The following is a 20032-nucleotide window of genomic DNA, read 5'->3' as shown; positions in this document are numbered from 1 at the left end:
AAAAAAAAAAAAAAAAAAAAAAAAAAAAAAAAAAGGAAACTGGAATATAATTAGATTTGCTGAAATGAATTGTTTAGGTGAGTGGGTCATTTATTGTCTAGATAGAAAACTGGTTGTATTTTTAACTTAAGACATGGATGACAAATACAGAGTACATGTATGCTCTCCATAGTCCTCTCCTATCATTATTGCTGACCAACCATGTTACTTTTTCATGCTGAGCCCAGATGTAGCATCAGGGTTCTTGTTAGGAATGTTCAGAATGTCACTACCAATTAATAAGTACATGTAACATAAAACCTTTTTAAATCCCTGGTATAAGGATTTAACTCAGTAAATAAAATTATGTGGAAAACAACACATTAATTAGGAACCAGCTTTGAATTTCTTGTCATTCACACTGCTAGAGTTTATCAATAATAGTAATGGCTAATGAGAAACCCTAATAGAGCTGGTATAGGGATATAGTACTTGTTCTTTTCGTATCATTGAATTAGCAGTTAATCTCTATTCTTTTCTTTTGTCCAAAGAGTCTACCCTGTTTGCTGAACTTGGTTATTTCACAGACACTGATGAGCTGCAATTGGATGCAGTGAGTGAGATTTATGTAAGTATTTACTAGAGGAGAAATACTGAATAATGTGATATTTAGTTCTTACCCTAAGTATTGCAAGAAAGTTTCAGGACAACAGGTGTAGGTTAATAATTTAAGTTTAAATAACTTTTACCATTAAGTATGAAAGTTAGTAGCCATTTTGTGGTCAGTAAACGTGATTCAGTACGAATTGCATTGGTCTTGGAGTAAGAAGATTTATATTCTAAGTCCACCTTTGGCCCCAGAGGTGGGTGGCTTTGGAAAAGTCACTTAACTGTCTACATAGTTTTTACAGATACTTTGCTGCATAGGGGAAATGGTGTGATGTTAAGGGGTGTATGTGAGTCACAGACCCATTCAAGTAGGACTTACCATCTTCCTTTTTAAAAGTTATATATTCTTAGTGTAGAAAGCTCTGAAATTAGATATATCCTTACTTTTTGCCTTTGATTGGTTAGAGGTCTGTGTAAAAGCTATAATTATAGCAGTTTGAGTCCTCAAAAATATCTTAGATTTTCTTTCTTTTTTTTTTTCCCCCTTGATTAGTACATATATGAAGCTATTTGGCCTATAGAACTCTTATTTTATTTTATTCATTTATGGATGAGGTGCTGTTTCACTTGGGAAGTAGTTCAAGTGAGCAGAATAATTTATCAGTCAGGTTGAATATTTAATCACTTATTTTTTTAAGTCTTATTAACTTCAGTATAAAAATGTGTAATGCTTGCTTAGTGAGCTTCAGACATTTCTCAAAGAATGATTTAGCAGTTGTTTTACTTTGAATCAATAGAAGAGTGAAGTACATAATATATATATTTTAAATCAGTGCATGGGATTTTAATGGTTTTGTTTACTCTGTATAAACAAAATGTAGCCTTTCAATTAAACTGGCTTTTAATGTTGGCTGGTTGACTAAGCAACTGATAGTCTTTCATAACCTCTAGATCCTAAAAGAAAGTGTGTTTCTTTTAAACTGTGTCAAGAAACAGTGTATTAAATTTGAAAGATTCAGAGGAATATGGTGCTTATGTTATAACTAACATTTTATTACTTTATGCAAGTCACTCAATTTTTCAGTTCCTTAGTTCTTCTAGTATAGCATGAAAGGATTGCGTTAGATGATCTCTGAGGGCTCTTCTTCCACAGTAGTGGAATTTCCCATGATAATTAATTGAATACTCAGAGTATAAAAGTGCCACTATGTTTGACTTTACATAAATTTAGCCTATTAAATTTCCAACCAGATAAAATTCTTATGCTGTAAGAGGTATTTGACTTTTTTGGCTGAAGATTGAACCAGAAACATCCCTGAAGTAGATCATGCCCACCATTGTTCATGTATAAAGGAATTGCTAGCACTCATTTAAGCAGCATTGTTAAATTTACTTAGACTAAGAAAGTTTAAGGATTTTTGGCTGCCGAAAGTACAAGCCTGCTTAGTTTTTAATGTGTGGATTCAAATAAGAGAAAAGGTGAAGGAGATTGATTTTAAAAAATAATTCTTTCATGATTTAAGTGGTTTTTTTTTTTTATGTGAACTTCCACACATTCTCTTTACTTACTTTGTACTAATATTTACTCAATATAAGAAAACAGTTTCTCTTTTCTCCCGTTACATTCTCAAAAAAAATAAGTCATAAAATAGACATTTTGAAATGATAATACTGTTCTAGAAATTATTAACAAATGGTTGTTACCAATTTGTAGATAAATTTTTACTTTGTGCCTAAGGCTTACTTTCTCTCTGTTGTTGCTATTTTATCATCTGTTACGTTGAATTAATATTGACTGCCTTTTGAGTTTACTGCATTGTTTATATATTAACTTTACTTCTGTTCTTGTTTCTGTAATCTTAGACACTTTAAAATAGTACTATTTGGTACTGTCTTGATCTCAAACTCACATGAAGACTCTGAAATCATGTGGCAGTTCTTTATTTATATATATAGTATAAGGTGGTTATCCAAATGATCCAGAATATTTTTATATTTAAGTAAAAAAATTAAGCTAAATGAAAAGAAACTAATGGAGCCCCTCTAGGAAATTTGTTGACCCCTGTCTGAGGAACCTAGTTTTATCTTCTAAGATTAAACAAAAATTTTTTTTTAATTCAAAAAAATTTTAGAAATTTGAAAAGTACAGAACAATAGAAAAAAGAAGAAAATTACCCTATGGTAATCACCCTCGTTATGATTCCTATATGTCTTTTGGATACATCTCTATTCTTTTCATTGTACGTAGAGATGATGGTATGAATAGCCATTTGCTTTGACTTGTTTTCCTTAATGGTAATGGGAAGACTTATTTTGCTTGATCTCCTTTATGACTAAGGACACATTTTGTGAGTCCTGTAATGGTCTGTTCCCATTGAAAAAAATAGTGAATTTGTTACCTCCTTCCTAGTTATTACTGCTGTGCTTCATTGAACTGAATTGGTTTACCTCTAGGCTATCCAAGATGTATTGTCAAGATGGACCAATTGGCCTAGAAAATTTTTTTTACTGTGTTGGGTATTATCAATTATATTATTTGTGGCAAATTGTGTCTGAATGTTTGATTTCAAGATACAAATATTTTATTCTTTAAATATCCTTTTGCTGATTTGAAACTTACAGGAAAACAATTTTGATCATCTTGATTTTGATTTGGATTTGATGCCTTGGGAGTCAGACAGTTGGGACATCAACAACCAATTCTGTACAGGTAATGATGTGTTTCATTGGTAAAAGCTTTAAACAGATCCATTTTATTTTGTAGTTTGTTAATACTCAAAATTAGATGGGGTTATTGGGCTACTTTGGTGGATTAAAAGATTCCAGGGACTGTGTATATATCCTACTTCTGGTATGGAAATGCATAAATAAATTTCTTGCCAAAATGGATTTAAAGAATTTTATAGTTATGTTTCAATAGCATAATGAATGAATAATCATATCAGAAATAGATTGTCAATAAAGAAAAAATCAATTTAATAAAAAATAGAAATATTGGTTTTTGAATTATGAATAATATTTCTATAAGAGATTAACCTATCTGGGAACCACATAGGGCTTAGGGAATCAAAAGGAAGAGACTGGGATTACCAGAACCTAGGAACTTGGTCTTGGGATCCCATGCATTTGATGCACATACTTCTGAGAAGGAGGCACTGCCTGGCTGATGCTAGTATCTTTAAGGGAGCCTAATGAGCTGGGGGATGGTTGTACTGAAAGAAGCTGAAACCTGGAGCAAGTTGCCATTGCTGGGGTAAAGCTGACAGGAGAATGAAGAAATCCCTACTTCTACCTCCTAGCATCCTAATATGCCTTATTGATAGGACCTAAAAGGAAGCCAGCTGGGAAATGCATTAACAATTTGTGTCACAGACTATAGGAAGCAGACTTGGAGCTGAAAGACAATGGCTAAATAACCAGCACATTCCCTATCTAAATTCTTCTCTACTCCTGCACTTCCTGTTCCCTCCATTTTATGTATTTATCTTACTCAATGCCTGTCTTCCCTCGTTGAATATGGGAATCAGGTCAGTGTTCTGTTTACTAATGTGTAACAAACTACTCTAAATCTTAGTGGCATGAAGCGGCAAACATTTTTCTAGGTTCCCAGAATCTATGGGTCAGGAATTTGGACTGGGTGTTCCAGGGATAGCTTGTTTCTGCTCCATGATGTCTAGACCTCAGCTGGGGAGATTTGAAGGCTGGAGTAGATTGACCTTTGGGGCCAGAGTCATTTTGAGGTTTCTTCACACACATATCTGGTGCCTGGGCTGGGATGATTTGAAGATTAGAACTACCAACTGGAGTGCCTGTGCAGGGCCTCTCTGTGTGGCTTGACTTCCTCAGAGCATGGTTGGTCTCAGGGTAGTCAGACTTCAAAGGCTCTGGAGGGCCCAGACATAGTATTAGTTCCATAGTCTATGGATTGAAGGAATCATAAGCCCACCTAAATTAAAAGGAAGGGAAAATAGACTGTACTTCTTGAATTTGCAAGTACACATTACAGAATTGGCAAGTTCACATTACAGAAGATCATGAGGGATGGTAGATGTTTTTTGGTTAATTTTGGAAAAGCACTGCCACCCTCACCCTTGTTATATCTTTGATACTCAAACACCACCTGGACCACAGTTGCTCAATACATTTTTTTTTTTTTTTTTAGATGACCGGTAAGGGGATCTTAACCCTTGACTTGGTGTTGTTAGCGCCACACTCACCCAGTGAGCCAACCAGCCATCCCTATATGGGATCCGAACCCGTGGCCTTGGTGTTATCAGCACCACAGTCTCCCAAGTGAGCCATGGGCCGGCCCGCTCAATAAATTTTTATAGGATAAATTAATGGTTCAAAAGATATGAACATTTTTGTGAGTTTTAATTGTACTGTCAAAAATGCTTTAGAAAATAATCATTTCCTGTTTCTTATATTTCTTTAAAATTAATTTTTTTGAAATCTATTATTTTTTGCATATGGTATAATTATTCAAAGATTACAGAAGTCTGTAAGGTAGAAAAATGTCTCCTGGTCTTACGCCCAACCAACAAGTTCTGCTCTACATAATCAATCACTGTAACCAATTTCTTCTGTTAACCCTTCCAGAGAATTAGTACAGATACAAGTATATCCATGTCTCTATATCTATATATACCTAAATATATAAAATTTATTATACAAAGAAGTATATTATATATAATGTTTTCTGCATTTTGTATTTTTGCTTAATGGTATATTTTGGTGACTTTAGCTTTCATATATGATTGAATTTTAAGAGTTAATTTTACCTTCTTTATTGTTCATCTTATTGAGTTTATATTATCCAGTGGGAAAAACCTTTATTTCATATTTTTCAGTTAAAGATGTTAAGGCAGAACCTCACCCGCTTTCTCCAGCCTCGTCAAGTTCTACAGTCTCATCTCCTCTGTCAGTGGACTCCTATTCTTCAACTCAGCATGTTCCTGTAAGTAGCCAATCTTTTGCAGTAATTTATCTGGAAAATATGTATGGGGGGAGGCAGTTAACATTTATGGAGTGCTGCTATGAACCTTATTATCTCATTTAATCCTGAAGAAACTGAGACTCAAGGAGATGCCTGTAGGAGCTAGGAAATTGTTAGTGTCTTTGGTTTTTCCCTCCTTCCCCATGTTCTTGTCTCCATAATTTCTTTGTTTCATTGTACTTTTTTACCAGTGTCCAGTTTTTTTGATTATTGGCTTACTGTCTTTTCTCCCTGCCTCCCTTCCTCCTTTTTAGAATATACATTCTTGAGGACATGGAAGAATGTAAGATAATTAGTTTTTGTAACTCCTTAGCCATAGAACCTAGAATGATCTCCTTAGTTCAGCACTACCTTTTGAACTGGTTAAGCTCTCCATCCAGACAAAAGCCTTGAGGCCAGGAGAAGGAAGTAGTACTTGATTTAGGTACTTTTTGTTTTTGTTTGTTTGTTTGTTTTTACTTTTTTCTGATTTAGGTACTTTTTAGAATGGGGAAAAGGAAAATATAAGAAGAAAATTTAAATTAGTATTTCACTATATTACATCTGCTGTAAATTGAGGTATCTTTATTCCAGCAGACTCTACATTTAGTTCCTAAATACTGCTGATTCTATTTAATATTTCTGGAATTCATAGTTTCCACCCCTGCCAGGCCATCATCCTCTCACCTAGATTAAGTTAATAGGATTTTAACTGGTCTCTATCTCCCAACTCCCCAGAACATTCTTAAGAGAAGAACCTTCAAAGAAATCTTTCAAAATCACAAACTTGACTGTGTTAGTCCTTTACTTAAAACTTTTTAATAACTCCCCAACCCTTACAAGGATGAAATTCAAGTTCCCAGTATACTAGCTACTCCATGATTTGGCCCCTGCTTACCTTTCCAGTCTCCACTATCCTTTCCAGTTTTTCACTATCCCCCTCCTACCTTCACACTCCTCTTAGCTCATGCCCTATGAGAATTCCTACCTGAGAGCTTCTACACACTCCACTCATTCATCAACTGTTTCAGGAACTGTTCCAAACATTGGCAGTGAACAAGAGCAGTGAGATCTCTGCTCTTAAAGTTTTAGGTTTTTGTACATCTTCTTTCTTCTGCCTAGAATAGCCCCATTTTTTTTCTTCTCTTGGAACACTCCTTATCTTTTAAGTCTCAGTTCAAAAATTACTTCCTTTGTGAAGCTTTTCTCTGATTGCCACTATTGGAAGTTCTCTGTGGTTTTGTATTTTATATTTCTTTTATTGTAAGTATAGTTGAATGTCCATTCATATGTTTCATATGCTTAAGGTCTATTTGCATTTCTTTTTTTTTTTTTTTTAATGAACCACCAGTTCAACTTTTTGTCCATTTTTCTATTGGATTGTGTTGGTCTTTTTCTCCTTAAAATTTTTTAGGTGTTTTATTACATATTGAGGTCATTATTAGTCTTCAGTTTGTGAAATTAGCTGCAAACATTTTTGCCCCAATTTGTCATTTATCTTTTAGCTTAATTTCTGGTGTTTATTTCCCTAGATATACTTTTTTTCTATAGTCTAATTATCTTCTGTCTTTTTATTATTATTATTACTTTTTAATGTCAGTTAAAGGAGGGTTTTACCACTCAGAGGCTATAAAAAAAATTCACTCATATTTTTACTTTCTTGCTTATATTGATTTTTTTGTTTGGAGCAATCTCAAATTTATAGAAATGTTGCAAGTATAAATAAAATAACTTTTTTCCCCTTTACCATATGAGAGTAAGTTGCTAACCTGATGCCCTATCACCCCCAAGTACTTTAGTGTCGACTTTCTACAAGTAAGGATATTTCTTATATAGCCACAATACAAGCATAAAAATCGAGAAATAAACATTAATACATTATTATCATATAATCTTCAGCTCCCATTTAGATTGTGGCAGATGTCATAGCTTTAGACTAGCAGAAGGATCCAGTTCAGAATCACGTGTCACATTTGGTTGTCTTGTCTCTTTAATCTCCTTCAGTCTGAAACAGTTCTTCATTCTTCCTTGACTTTCTTGACCTTGTCACTTTTGGAGAAGCTAGTTATTTTATAGAATATGCTTCAGTTGGATTTGTCTGATGTTTCCTCATGATCGGATTCAGGTACTGTATTCATGGCAGGCATATCACAGAAGTGATGCTGTGTCCATCTCATTTACTTTTGATGACACAATTTCAATTTGTCCTATTACTGATGATGTTCACTTTGATTGCTTGATAGGTGGTGTCTGCCAGTCTATTCCACTGTAAAGTTGTCTTTCCGCCTTTGCCATAAATACATATTTTGTGAGGAGGCACTTTATTTATTTCTGTGGTTTTTTTTTTTTTTTTTTTTTTTAATAGACCTTATTTTTATAGCAGTTTTAGGTTTACAGAGAAACTGAGCAGGAAGTACAGGTAGTTGCCATAATACCCCTCCCCCTCGTGCACAGTTTCTCCTGTTATTAACATGTTGCATTAGGGTGGTTTTTTTTTTTTTGTTTTTTTTTTTTTTTTTTTTTTTTAATAGACCTTATTTTTATAGCAGTTTTAGGTTTACAGAGAAACTGAGCAGGAAGTACAGGTAGTTGCCATAATACCCCTCCCCCTCGTGCACAGTTTCTCCTGTTATTAACATGTTGCATTAGGGTGGTACAGTTCTTACAGTTATGAAACAGTATTGATATACCATTAATTTAATTTCACACGAGAGTTCCCTCTTCCTATTGTATGGTTTTGTGGGTTTTACCAAATGCATAATGTCATTTATTCATCATTACAGTATCATACAGAATAGTTTCACTGCCCTAAAAATCCGTTGTGCTCCATCTAGTCATCCCTTCCTCTCTCCCTCTTCCCCTGAAACCCTGGCAGCCACTAATTTTTTTTCCAGTTACTTCAAACATTTATCATTTCTTTGTGTTGGGAACATTCAAAATGTCAGGAGGTACTTTAAAACTATGTAAAAATTTCCTGTTTCTCATCAAACTTTATTCATTTATTTGTTAATATCAGTATGGACTCATTGTTTTCTATTTTATTCTAAAGGTTACAATTCATTACTATACTTGTTTACTCTGATTCTTACATTGTCCTGGATTTGGCCAGTGGGAGTCCCTTTAAATGGCTCCTGTGTTCTTTTAACATGTCTCCTTTGGGCTCTGACATCCTACATCAGGCTGTCCCCATGTGGATGCCTCATCACCTTGTTGTCCCCATGTGGATGCCTCATCACCCTGCTCTCACTTCTCACAGCAGGCTGTCTCCTGTGTGAATGCCCTCCCCACTGCCCCTGGACTCGGACACTCCACCAGACTGCCTCTCTGCATGGATGGCAGTAGGATTGCTCTGCCCCATCTAGTGGTTTAAGATCAAATTATTCAGGAAGGAATATTTTCTAAGTGACTATTAATATATATTTATCATAAGGCTTTATTTTTAATGTTTAGATCTCTGTTCCATTTGAAATTATCCTGGTGTATGAAATGAGATACAGATCCAGTATTATGTTTTATCAAATGACTATCAAAAGGATTATTCCTGTACCATTTATTAAAAAGTTCATCTTTTTCTCACTGATTTCACTTATGTGCATGTATTTTAAATTTATGTAAATGACATTAGATTAGATTAGATTAGATCAGCACAATGTTTTTAACATCAATTCATATTGCTCTGTATACCTCAAATCTATTTTATCTAACTCTGCACAACATTTCAAGTATATGTTCACTACATGTTACCTACACCACAATGAATATTGTTAAAAATGTTTCCTTGTAGACCCATGTGAGAATTCTCATATGCCTGAGAGTAGAATTGCTGGGTGGTAGGATGTGCAGATATATAATTTGACAAATGCTTCCATATTGTTCTACAAGATCACCTCAGTACTCTGCAAGCCCTTCAGCAGTGCTTGAGGATTCCTGTAACTTTTCTTCTCTGCTAATGTTTGGCATTATCTGGCTTTCTAATTTTTGCCAGATGGTGTAACTTTTCTTGTTGTTTGTTGTTTGTTTTGTTTTAATTTGCATTTCTTTTTTTTTTTTTTTAAAGATGACCGGTAAGGGAATCTCAACCCTTGGCTTGGTGTTGTCAGCACCACGTTCTCCCAAGTGAGCTAACCGGCCATCCCTATATAGGGATTCGAACCTATGGCCTAGGTGTTATCAGCACCACACTCTCCCAAGTGAGCTACGGGCGGTCCCTTAATTTGCATTTCTTTGGTTACTGATTGTTTTCAACATTTCTTTACATTCTTATTAGCTTTTTGGACTTTTTTTTTCTACGTATTGTTTATTCCTGTCCTTTGCCACTTTTTCTACTGTGTTGTTGTCTTTTTCTTGTTTATTTGCAGGGACTCCTTGTATATTTGAGATATTAAACTCTTGCTGGGTTTAGACATTGCCTATATCTTTTCCCTTTCTTTTATCTATTAACTTTGTAGTCTTTATTAAGTAGAAATTCTTAATTTCGAATATATCAGACTCATCTTTTCTTCTTTTCTTTTATGGTTTATTTTCGAAGTTTTAAGAAGTCCTGTGTTTGGAGGCCACAAAGATATTCTGCTGCACTTTCTTCTAACTGTGTGGTTTGCCTTTCACATTTAGATTTCTTAATACCTTTAGAGTCTACTGTAACATTTGGTGTTAGGTAGGGATCTAGTTTTAATTTTCTCTGTATAAGTGAACCAGTTTTCCCAATTATATCATCTTAAATCATTCTGTTAAAGACTATTGCATATCTCTCTCAAATCTTTTATGCCTCCCAATTAAGTTATATAGTTTTCTTTACACAGGTTCTGCACATTCTTTGGAAAATTTCTAGGTATTTTATTAATTGTTACTGCTATTATGAGTTAAATATTTATTGTTTATTATATTTTCTAAGTGAGATACAATATTTTCGTAGTCAAGTATTTTTTTCAGTTGTGTTCCAAGTAGACATCATATCACCTTGCAAAAAAGGCACTTCTGTCTCTTTTATTATAATGTTTATTACTTTTATTTCATTTCCTATTATAATTACGTTTACTTGAATTACAGAAAAAAAATATTTGTTTCTTATCCTGACTTTAATTATAATGCATTTAGTGTTTCACTATTAAGTATGGCTCTGTCCGTATAATTATGCATAGTTTTATTATTTATTTATTTATTTTTAAATGTTAAGAAAGTATCCATCTAATTCTTGTTTTTCTAGGATGTTTATGAGGAATACTTGTTGAATTTTATCAAATACCTGTTCAGCATCTAAGGCCATGAAGATAATAGTCTTCTCCTGTGTTGTTATCTTGTACTTTTTGATTTCTTATAAATATAACATATTCTACATACTGAGTACGTGTTCAGGATGAATAAATGAAGCAATTCTCACTCTCACCAGTGAGACTGAGAGTGTCCATTTCTCCTACATTCCATCTCCACGTCATTTTAATTTTTTGTTATGATTACAATTCTTTTTTAAAATTTGCCTTTGGCTACCATTTGCATTTCCTTTTCAGTGAAATGGCTGTTCCTGTCCTTTATCTGATTTTGGCAAATGTTTTCTCCCAATTTGTCTGGGATCCGAACCCTCGGACGGGAGCGCCGCCGCGCTTCCCAAGCGGCGCACTATCCAGTGCGCCACCGGGCCGGCCCCAAAATGCTACTTTTATCCTATGTTAAGTTTCTTTATTCTGACAAAATGAGACTGATCCACTGAATATTAAAGGACTTTTGGAAAATATTAATGCTATCTTTATATATCTCTATATTATTAATTTACCCATTAAAGAAAATAGCCCTGCTCCTTTCAGTGTTCATCTTTCTTTCAAAACATTTGGGACAAAGTCAGTATTAATAAATAGAAAAGGATAAAGAACTGTTTTGCTTTTGAGATTCTTTTAAGACTGAATAAAAAAGATTATTATGGGGAAAGGATGTTGACATTTAAACTGTAGCCTTATAACGTTTGTATGACTAGTTCATCTTTTCAAGATGAAACTTGAAAGATATAAAGTTTGTGGTACCAAGTAAGATATAAAGTTTGTGGGAAGAAATGTAGAAGCAGATCAATGACTCATATCTTTAATATAAGAGGATGGCATAGACATACTTTACATTTTAAGTTATTTTTCCTTTGATATTGATGGATAATGTTGATTTATCCTTAGTCACTTACTGCTTAATATGTAGCTATATTTTCTAATATACCATACCTTTGCCTTGAAGTTGCCTTAAAGTATTTTTCTCTTCAGATGTGGTCTTACCTCTCTTTCTAAGAATTTGCTGCTCAAGGATTGTATTCGTCTGCATTAATTTGTCCATATTTTATTTTACTCCAGGAGGAGTTGGATTTGTCTTCTAGTTCCCAGATGTCTCCCCTTTCCTTATATGGTGAAAGTTGTAATAGTCCCTCCTCAGCAGAGTCACTGAAGGAAGATAAGCTTGACATTAGTCCAAGGAATAAAACTGGTATTACTTCATCACTTAACTTTGGCTATTTCTGTTTCAAACTGAGTTTAGGTTCCATTTCTCAGAAAAAAGTGTTGGATTTAGCATATGTTTATTAAGCTGTCTTGCTGTTTTTAAATTAGTAGACCTACATTATTTGTTATGAGTGATTACTGTGGTGAGGAAAGAGAAAAAATAATTTTCTTTAATTATCCCTTTTTTTTTTTTAAATAGGTAAAAGATGCTTTAAAATAGACTCAGATTCCATCGTCATCAGGAGAAATTTCAAAGTTTCAGTTAAAGATACTGAATGTGAGGGCCATTTGACTATGACATTTGTTACCTCATTGATCTCCAGGCTTTATTCAGAGATTATAGCTATTCCCCTTTAACAATTAAGTGTCCCATTCCTAAAACTGCAGCTTGGTCAAAAAGGAAGATCTCATATTAAGGACTTTCTACAGTCCATTTAGATATATGTAGGGTAGCTATGCTTAAATTCCAGTTAAAGATAGTTACTCAGAAGTCAAGATAATGTATAGAGAAGTATGTATCGTAGAATCTGTCTTCTAGGGCTTGCTTAATTGCCTTAGATTTATTTGGGATTTGTCTATTTTTTCTCCAGAAAACGGACTGACTCCAAAGAAAAAAATCCAGATGAATTCAAAACCTTCAATTCAGCCTAAGCCTTTATTGCTTCCAGCAGCACCCAAGACTCAAACAAACCCCAGCGTTCCAGCAAAAACCATCATTATTCAGACATTACCAACACTTATGCCATTGGCAAAGCAGCAACCAATAATCAGTATACAACCTGCACCCACTAAAGGTATCTGAGTGGAATTTGAGGCTGTGTATATTTATTTGGAGGGCAATAAGACTTGTGTCATATGATTTGTTTTAATTCAGGTTATAATTTCTGAGCATGTGCTATGTGTCAGGAATTGTCCTTGGTTCTGAGAATGTTGCAGAAATGACTAATATGTGGTTCATGTCCTAACAGGAGATAGCTCTCCAGATCAATTACGTCTGATATTTCTTTATAACCACTTGTAATGAGAAAGAAAATCTGGGAAACTTTCTTGGTACCATTTATTCAGAGATTTTTGTGGCTATGAACTTTTTTTGTTTTTAAGGAGTGGTCAGTATTTCAAATACTGTGGTCCATTTTAGATCTAATAGATGTGTTTTAGCCATAGAATCAGGTTGATAATCTCTGAGGAAGCCACATAGTTTAGTAAATAGGATATCGAACTGGGCATTAGGAGAAGACTTGAACTCTGCCTTTAACTAGTTAAGAATTTGTGTTTCTGTATTTTATCCACCAGATGGCCTCACATACTTATGATTCTATAAGAATTTTAGGTTGCTATTGAGAGAAGTTCAAGTTTGAGGATTTGGTACTATTCAGATATGGGAATAATTTGCATAGCACGTAGGAATGTCTTAGGCAGATTAATCATCATTGTACTCATACTGATATGAGTACACTTGAGTAGAAGAAATCTTATGCAGCATTTTCTCTGGATTTAGCTTGATGGTACCAAGTAGGTCTAGTTGTCAATGAATTATTGGTTGTAAGTAAACAACAATGTTACATTTCCTTCTGTAGCTGTATTTCTAGTTTGGGATAGTTAGCTCATTTCTTTGAGGCATGGTTTTCATGAGGGCAAAGTAATAAATTTGATTTCTAGGTACTCTGTTAACTGTTCTATTACATGGTCTAGATAATATGACACTGATAAAAAGAAGAACTAGATGAGAAGAGGGATGGATCAGTGAAAATCCATCAAAAACTGTTTGAAATGCCTGCCTTCTCAGTACAGGGTCAAAACTGCTGCTTTTTTCATATGAAAAATAGCAATCCTGTAGAATAGATATTCTTGTGATCTGTAAATGAGTGTTAATGGTTCATGAAGTCCTTGAAATAAAGTGCAAGATTTACTGTATGTTCATATGTGGATTTTTCTAGGGATGGTCTCCAAGACTTTTCTCAGGATCTCAAAAGGTTATGTGTCTTCCCAAAGGATAAGAATTTAAACTTATGAACAACCTCACTATAGTTCGTATAAGCTATTAAAATACATCCATGAGAAGTAAAAGTCTGACATTAACATGGCAAGTGTGTAAAGCAGGAGGTATGCCTAAGAATTTGGTCTTAGCAGGCCATTGGCTGTGTTTGAGTGATAGAAGATCTTATGTACAGCAAGAAGGCAAACTGTTCTTTTCCAAGCAGTTTATGAGTTCCAGAAACCTGAATCACACATTATTCAGAACTTTAACGCTTTCCCATGTTCTGAAGACTATACTTATATTTTGTGAGTGTGTGCTAATATGAGGCACTGAACCTTGTCTATATATAGTATAATCTAGAGAGGTGATGTTATTACTGTAACACACAGCTTAAGTATATGTCTTCCATTTATTTGAGAATGGGGAGGGTGGAAGAAGGAAAAAAATCAAGTAAGGCATTTTACAGTTAATCCATGTTAGTACCAGTAGTAGGTATTTTACCTTTGAAAAAGAAGTAGTAATTCCTATAGGATTTACTAAGTTCAAATTCTCTAGTTTGGAATGCAAAATCCTTCACAATCTAGCTTTAGTTTAGTTTTCTAACTTTACATTATAATGTCACTTTTTTCTACAAACCTCTCTTCTAGCCCAGCTAATCTGTCATTATGCCTTGGATTCTTTTGTTTTTCCTTGTTTTTGACTCACACTTTTCTACCAACCTGGAACAAGTTCTGCCTACTTCTAAGTCCTATACATCCTTTAAAACTGTTATGAGTAAAGCAGGTGAGAGATGGTGAAAGCCTGGAATATCAGTGAAAATGGAGAACCAGATGAAGAGTAGAGATGTTAAAAAGTGTAGAACCATAGGTCTTGGTAATTGGATGGTATGGAAGGGGAACAAAGGATAGAGAAGAAGGTATCTAGGATGACTTCTGTATTTCTGTCTTGGGCTTTTTGGGTAGAAGATGGTGCAAATCATTGAAATGGGCGATAGAGGTAAAATAACTTGCCCCACGTCACTCTCCTAGTAAGAAGGAGAGGCAGAACTTGAGCCCAGGTGGTCTGGCTCAGAGTCTGTGTTATTAATCACTATACTATATTGCTTCTAACAGAATGATGAGATGTGGTTCCTGTTCTCAAGAATTCTACCCTTTAATTTGGGAGTTAAATTTACATAAATGGTTAAATAAGAGTCACTGTGAGAACTAATGAATTAATAATACGTGCAGTGACCTTATGGGAGCTATTATTATACAGAAAAGGAGATTAATAATCATCATCATAATAAGTAGCATTTAAGCTCTTAGTGTGTGCCAAACACTCTTCTAAGTGCTTAAATGCAGTATCTTATTTAATCCTTATATCAGCTTTGTGAGGTTAGGTGCTACTCTCTCCATTTTATAGATGAGAAAACTAGACACAGAGGAATTATTTGCCCAAAGTCACACAGCTATACTATTTTAGGCAAAGTAGGCATTCAGTAAATATTTGATACATACAAGTAGTTTGAAATCTTTGAAGAGAGTTGGAAAGAAAGAACTGCCAATCAGTGAGTCATGCATGGTCAAAAGTATCCAGCATTGAATCCAGCCATATTCCATTAAGGAGGATTTGCATGTAATGCCAAAGAGTATTTTGAGCATACTGAAATGGATAAACAGCCTTTTAGTATGTCCTTTTTAACTGTTTCCACATTAGGAACAGTAGTAACTATGTTCAGCTGCTAACTAAGGCCCCAAACAGTCCTTTGCATTGTCATTTGTGGTCAGATCAGCATTTAGGAAGTTACCATGAGAGTTTTTTGTTCTTTTACTTGAACAAATTGTAATAGAAAATTAGTCATTTCCCCCCGTTTTGTCTTGAACCCAAACATGCCTAAGATATATAGAGGATCCTTGATTTAGATGTTGGGTAATTTGAGGATAGTAGGATACTCTGGGATGAAAGGGCTTGATGTGCAGTATGGGAAAAAAAGGGTGCAGCAGGGGCTGGTAGGACTTAAGCCACATGTGGTACACAGACCTTGCCTTGGTATTCTTCCATCTCCTTCTCTCCATGATGCTGTTCTCTCAGCAAGGAGATAGTGATAACTAGACAGTGGCCAGTCAGACTTAGATTATTTTTCTTAATTGGTTTTAAGAAATATTCCAAAGCCATCTGCATGTGTTGTCTGCCAGTGCTTTAAATCTGTAACTGGAGCTAGAAGTAGGAACCTTTCTGTGAAGTGACTTAATTCTTTATGCTTACCACCTCTTCTGTTCTTTAGAATAATCCCAAAGTTCGTTGAACAGTGTTTTACTTTTTGGAGTCCTTTTATCGTAATTTTTAAACTCAGAGGATATGGAATTATTAAACTCAGAGGATTGCTTCCTAGAATGCACTTCTCAAAATATTGGTTTAAGTCAGTGGTTCTCAGTCTGTAGACTACAGATTCTGGGGTGTGGGTAATGGGAATAGTATCTTTATGGCATTTTGCATGGCATCTGTAAATTCATATTTGTGGCAAGCATTTTCTTGAGACCAAATAAGTAGTTTGTTTCGTATATGCTGTCTTTCACATTTTTGTAATTATACTTCTGATTATTAAACTACAAATTCATTTTAAATCATTACTAAATTCTTAGTAGCTTTTTCTCATCATGTGTTTTCTCAATCCAAAGAAACTGAAAGGACAGCCATAATCATCTTGAGTGACCATGCTATTTTTTGGTATTAAAGAAAAGTATTTATATTCAGAGTAGGGAATGCTTGGTTTAAGTTTTCATTGAAATGTATATGTCTTTTCATAGTGCCCAATTGACTGTAATTTCTTATTATTGTTATTACATACCTAATACTTAGTCACATACTAGTTATGTATTAATTGTTTTTATTTGCATATTTGGCATAAGCATATTTACATGCGCTGATAGGTCATTTTCCTGTTTTGTATGTTTTTATTTCATGAAAAAAGTTAGTCCAAGGGAGTATGAGAAGGTAACGCTCAAGTAAATTGTACATATGTGAAATTAATTTAAGACACTTCTTCCTAATTTACTAATTGATCTGGGATAAAATGCTGTTAATTAAATTCTGCTACTTTTGAGTGTACTTTTTGTTTTCTGAAACAAAGACTTTGATTTTATAAAAGTGACCTTTATTAGCCAAGACAGATGTTCTTAAAAACAGGTGTTCTGAAGCATTATTTTTATTTTAGTTTTCCGCGATCCTTTGAAGTACTGAGCTGAGTTTTACATGGGCCATATTAAACTGTCTGCAAGTATAATGCTTTTTTTTTCTTAGAGAAGAATTAGAAATTCATATGAAATTTTAGTTGCCGGTTACTGTAGTACTTTTAGTTTGCCAGATAGGCTCAAGCTGCTGTGGATATTAGGCCAGGCTTTCAACACCTTATAAAATAGGCCAGATCTGAAAGGAAACACTTAGCCGGCAAGTAAAAGTTTTAATAGAACAGTGTTATGTGTCTTCTTTAGGTTAACGATACAAAATTCTCCTCAGATTACTCTAAGTTTAAAATATGAAGACTAAGAAAATGTAAAGATTAAGAAAATATTTGAAGGCCATTTTGGGGGGGGGGAGGGTAAGGGTTAGTATTCTATAGACTATTTTAAATTAAATATTTATATTTACTGTGCTTGTTAGCTAGGAATTCAAATCTAGTGGTTTAAGTTTTTTGGTATTTATAGTGCCTTTTTCTTCTAGTGTTGAGTTACTGAGTCTGTTCATATATTTTTGGTATTGAATGTATTTGTAAATCCTATTAACTTAAAATATATGGTTCTCTGTGTTTGTTATAAGAGATTTGTTATTTACATATGAAAAATCATTTTAGCACTAATAAATTTCAGAGGTTAATACTTAGAAAAATCTATGTATAACAGCAAATTTGATATGTGTATAGTTAAGAAAGATAAATGTGGGAATATATTATTAATGATAACTCAATAAGAATGAATTTAGTTGGTTTCCTTTCAAACACAACAAGTGTCACCACGAGTAAGTGCTGCTATTGTCATGTTTTAATTGATGGTGTCAAATCCCTCACTGTTGATTTTACCTATTATAAAATCTGCAGAAGAGACCTAAATGTTAAACTGCTTTGCTTACCCCAATAGATACGTACCCTCTGATTCCTTTTCTTTTTTCTAATGCAGGTCAGACAGTTTTGCTCTCTCAACCCACTGTGGTGCAACTTCAGGCACCTGGAGTTCTGCCCTCTGCTCAGCCAGTCCTTGCTGTTGCTGGGGGAGTCACCCAACTACCTAATCATGTGGTGAATGTGGTACCGGTGCCTGTGGCAAATAGCCCAGTGAATGGAAAACTTTCCGTGACTAAACCTGTCCTACATAGTACCATGAGAAGTGTGGGTTCAGATGTAAGTTTTGAAACTTAGTGCTTTTGTAATACTGGACTTCAAAAAACCAAAAAGCACTTAAAAAATTATTATATTGCATTAAATAAAAGAATATATAAAGGTGCACATCCAATCTTTGGTGAAAAATTAGGATAAGACCTCTTACGTTAGAATCTAAGTGAAAAATGTTTTTAAAAGTCTGCAGTGGTTTGAAGAAAAGTGAAGTATGCATACCTCCCTCTTCTTTATTCCTTTAGAGCCCTCTCATCGCATTCCTCAAGGCCTTTCCCTACCCCACCCCAGTCTCCTATCATCCACTAATATTTTATGGATTCTTTCATGTTTCTTGATTGAAATGTTTTTAGCAACTCCTGAGATAAGAGTCTGTAGACTACTTTTTAGGCAGGTTTTATATTTAGCTTCTCCTTTGACTTTTAGAAGGGTTTTCACCATTGTGTGATGATGACTTGCTACTCTTTGGAATTCTGTCTCTTAATGATTATTTGGTACTTTCTCATCTTTGCAGACCTTCAAACTTTCTAGCATGTTGTAGGGATTTCTGGTAATTTATAAATCATGTAGAGTTTCCTAAGATATGTTACTCCCTAAATCCTGTTACAGTACTTGCTAGCTCTTGCTTTCTTTCCAAGTGATTTGAAACATCTCATGCTATGTATTAAATAGTAATTGAACATCATGGTCATAAAATTTAATGAAAATTAAAGTTAAATAATCAGTCTAACAGGGGATTTTCTAAAATTATGATTGGGAAAGCAAAGCCTGTATGTTTTCTTTAAAATAAAAATGGATATTACTAGTTGTTAATATTGCTAATTCACCCTTTCATTAGGTAAAGTACTTTTGCAAAGTATTTTTTAAATCCTGTGAGTTATGCAAGTGTATCAGAATACTGTATGATCTGCCTACCAGAATTTATTAACCAGCATGCCAGTGACCCATTTAGTTGTAAATTTGCTCCACTGTTGCATAAATACAACCAACTAATCTCAGTCAGCAATAGTGTAAAAACCCATAACAAAGGAAACCTAATGAAAGTAGAACATCCCACTTCTAGAATAAGAGTCCTGTAGCTTGTATAGGTATTGAAAACAATGCATACTAAGACATGGAATAGGGAAATTAGTGTCATATAAGAATAGAGACCATGGTACAGGATTAGGCTTAACTATTATGTTGGTTTATTTTGCGAACTAGAAGAAGTAAGTACGGTACTTATAATATAATAGGCACTAATACATAGTATGTGTTTCAGTTGAAGATGAAATGATATGAGGTCATGATTTGCTTTAAAATACTCTGTGGGGAAGTGGTGAGCAAAGGATAGAGGAAATAGGATTGGCAAAATGTTAATTATTGTGGAAGGTAGGGGTTTAATCTTTCACTCCTTTTGGTGCATGGGAAAATTTCTTCAGAAAGTAAGAGAACGACAGTAACAAAAATCCAAAACGATTCTGTGATATTTTAAATAAAGTTGTTGTACAACCAGTAAAAAAAGAGTACAGTAGTTTCCCTTATCCAAGGGGGATATGTTCCAAGACCCCCAGTGGATGCCTGAAACAGCAGATAGTACTGAACCCGACTGCTGTCAATCAGAACACATTTCTGTTCATGTCTTCCGTTTACAAGTTTAATGCCTTTTCCCTCTT

At 34.3% G+C, this 20032-nt stretch overlaps 1 protein-coding gene across 1 annotated transcript in view; it reads left to right on the top strand.

The window, feature by feature from the left end:
• Positions 1-20032, top strand: part of ATF6 (activating transcription factor 6) — a 204719-nt gene that overhangs the window by 11147 nt on the left and 173540 nt on the right. The window contains exons 2-7 of the mRNA XM_008573560.1: positions 531-607; positions 3211-3298; positions 5439-5545; positions 11890-12019; positions 12624-12827; positions 18166-18386. Of these exons, the coding sequence (XP_008571782.1) occupies positions 531-607; positions 3211-3298; positions 5439-5545; positions 11890-12019; positions 12624-12827; positions 18166-18386 (827 nt within the window). The remainder of the gene's footprint in view (positions 1-530; positions 608-3210; positions 3299-5438; positions 5546-11889; positions 12020-12623; positions 12828-18165; positions 18387-20032) is intronic.

This window comes from Galeopterus variegatus, unplaced genomic scaffold, assembly GCF_000696425.1.
Source record: "Galeopterus variegatus unplaced genomic scaffold, G_variegatus-3.0.2 Scaffold933, whole genome shotgun sequence".
Taxonomy (NCBI): Eukaryota; Metazoa; Chordata; class Mammalia; order Dermoptera; family Cynocephalidae; genus Galeopterus; species Galeopterus variegatus.
This window is presented reverse-complemented; position numbering and strand designations above follow the sequence as displayed.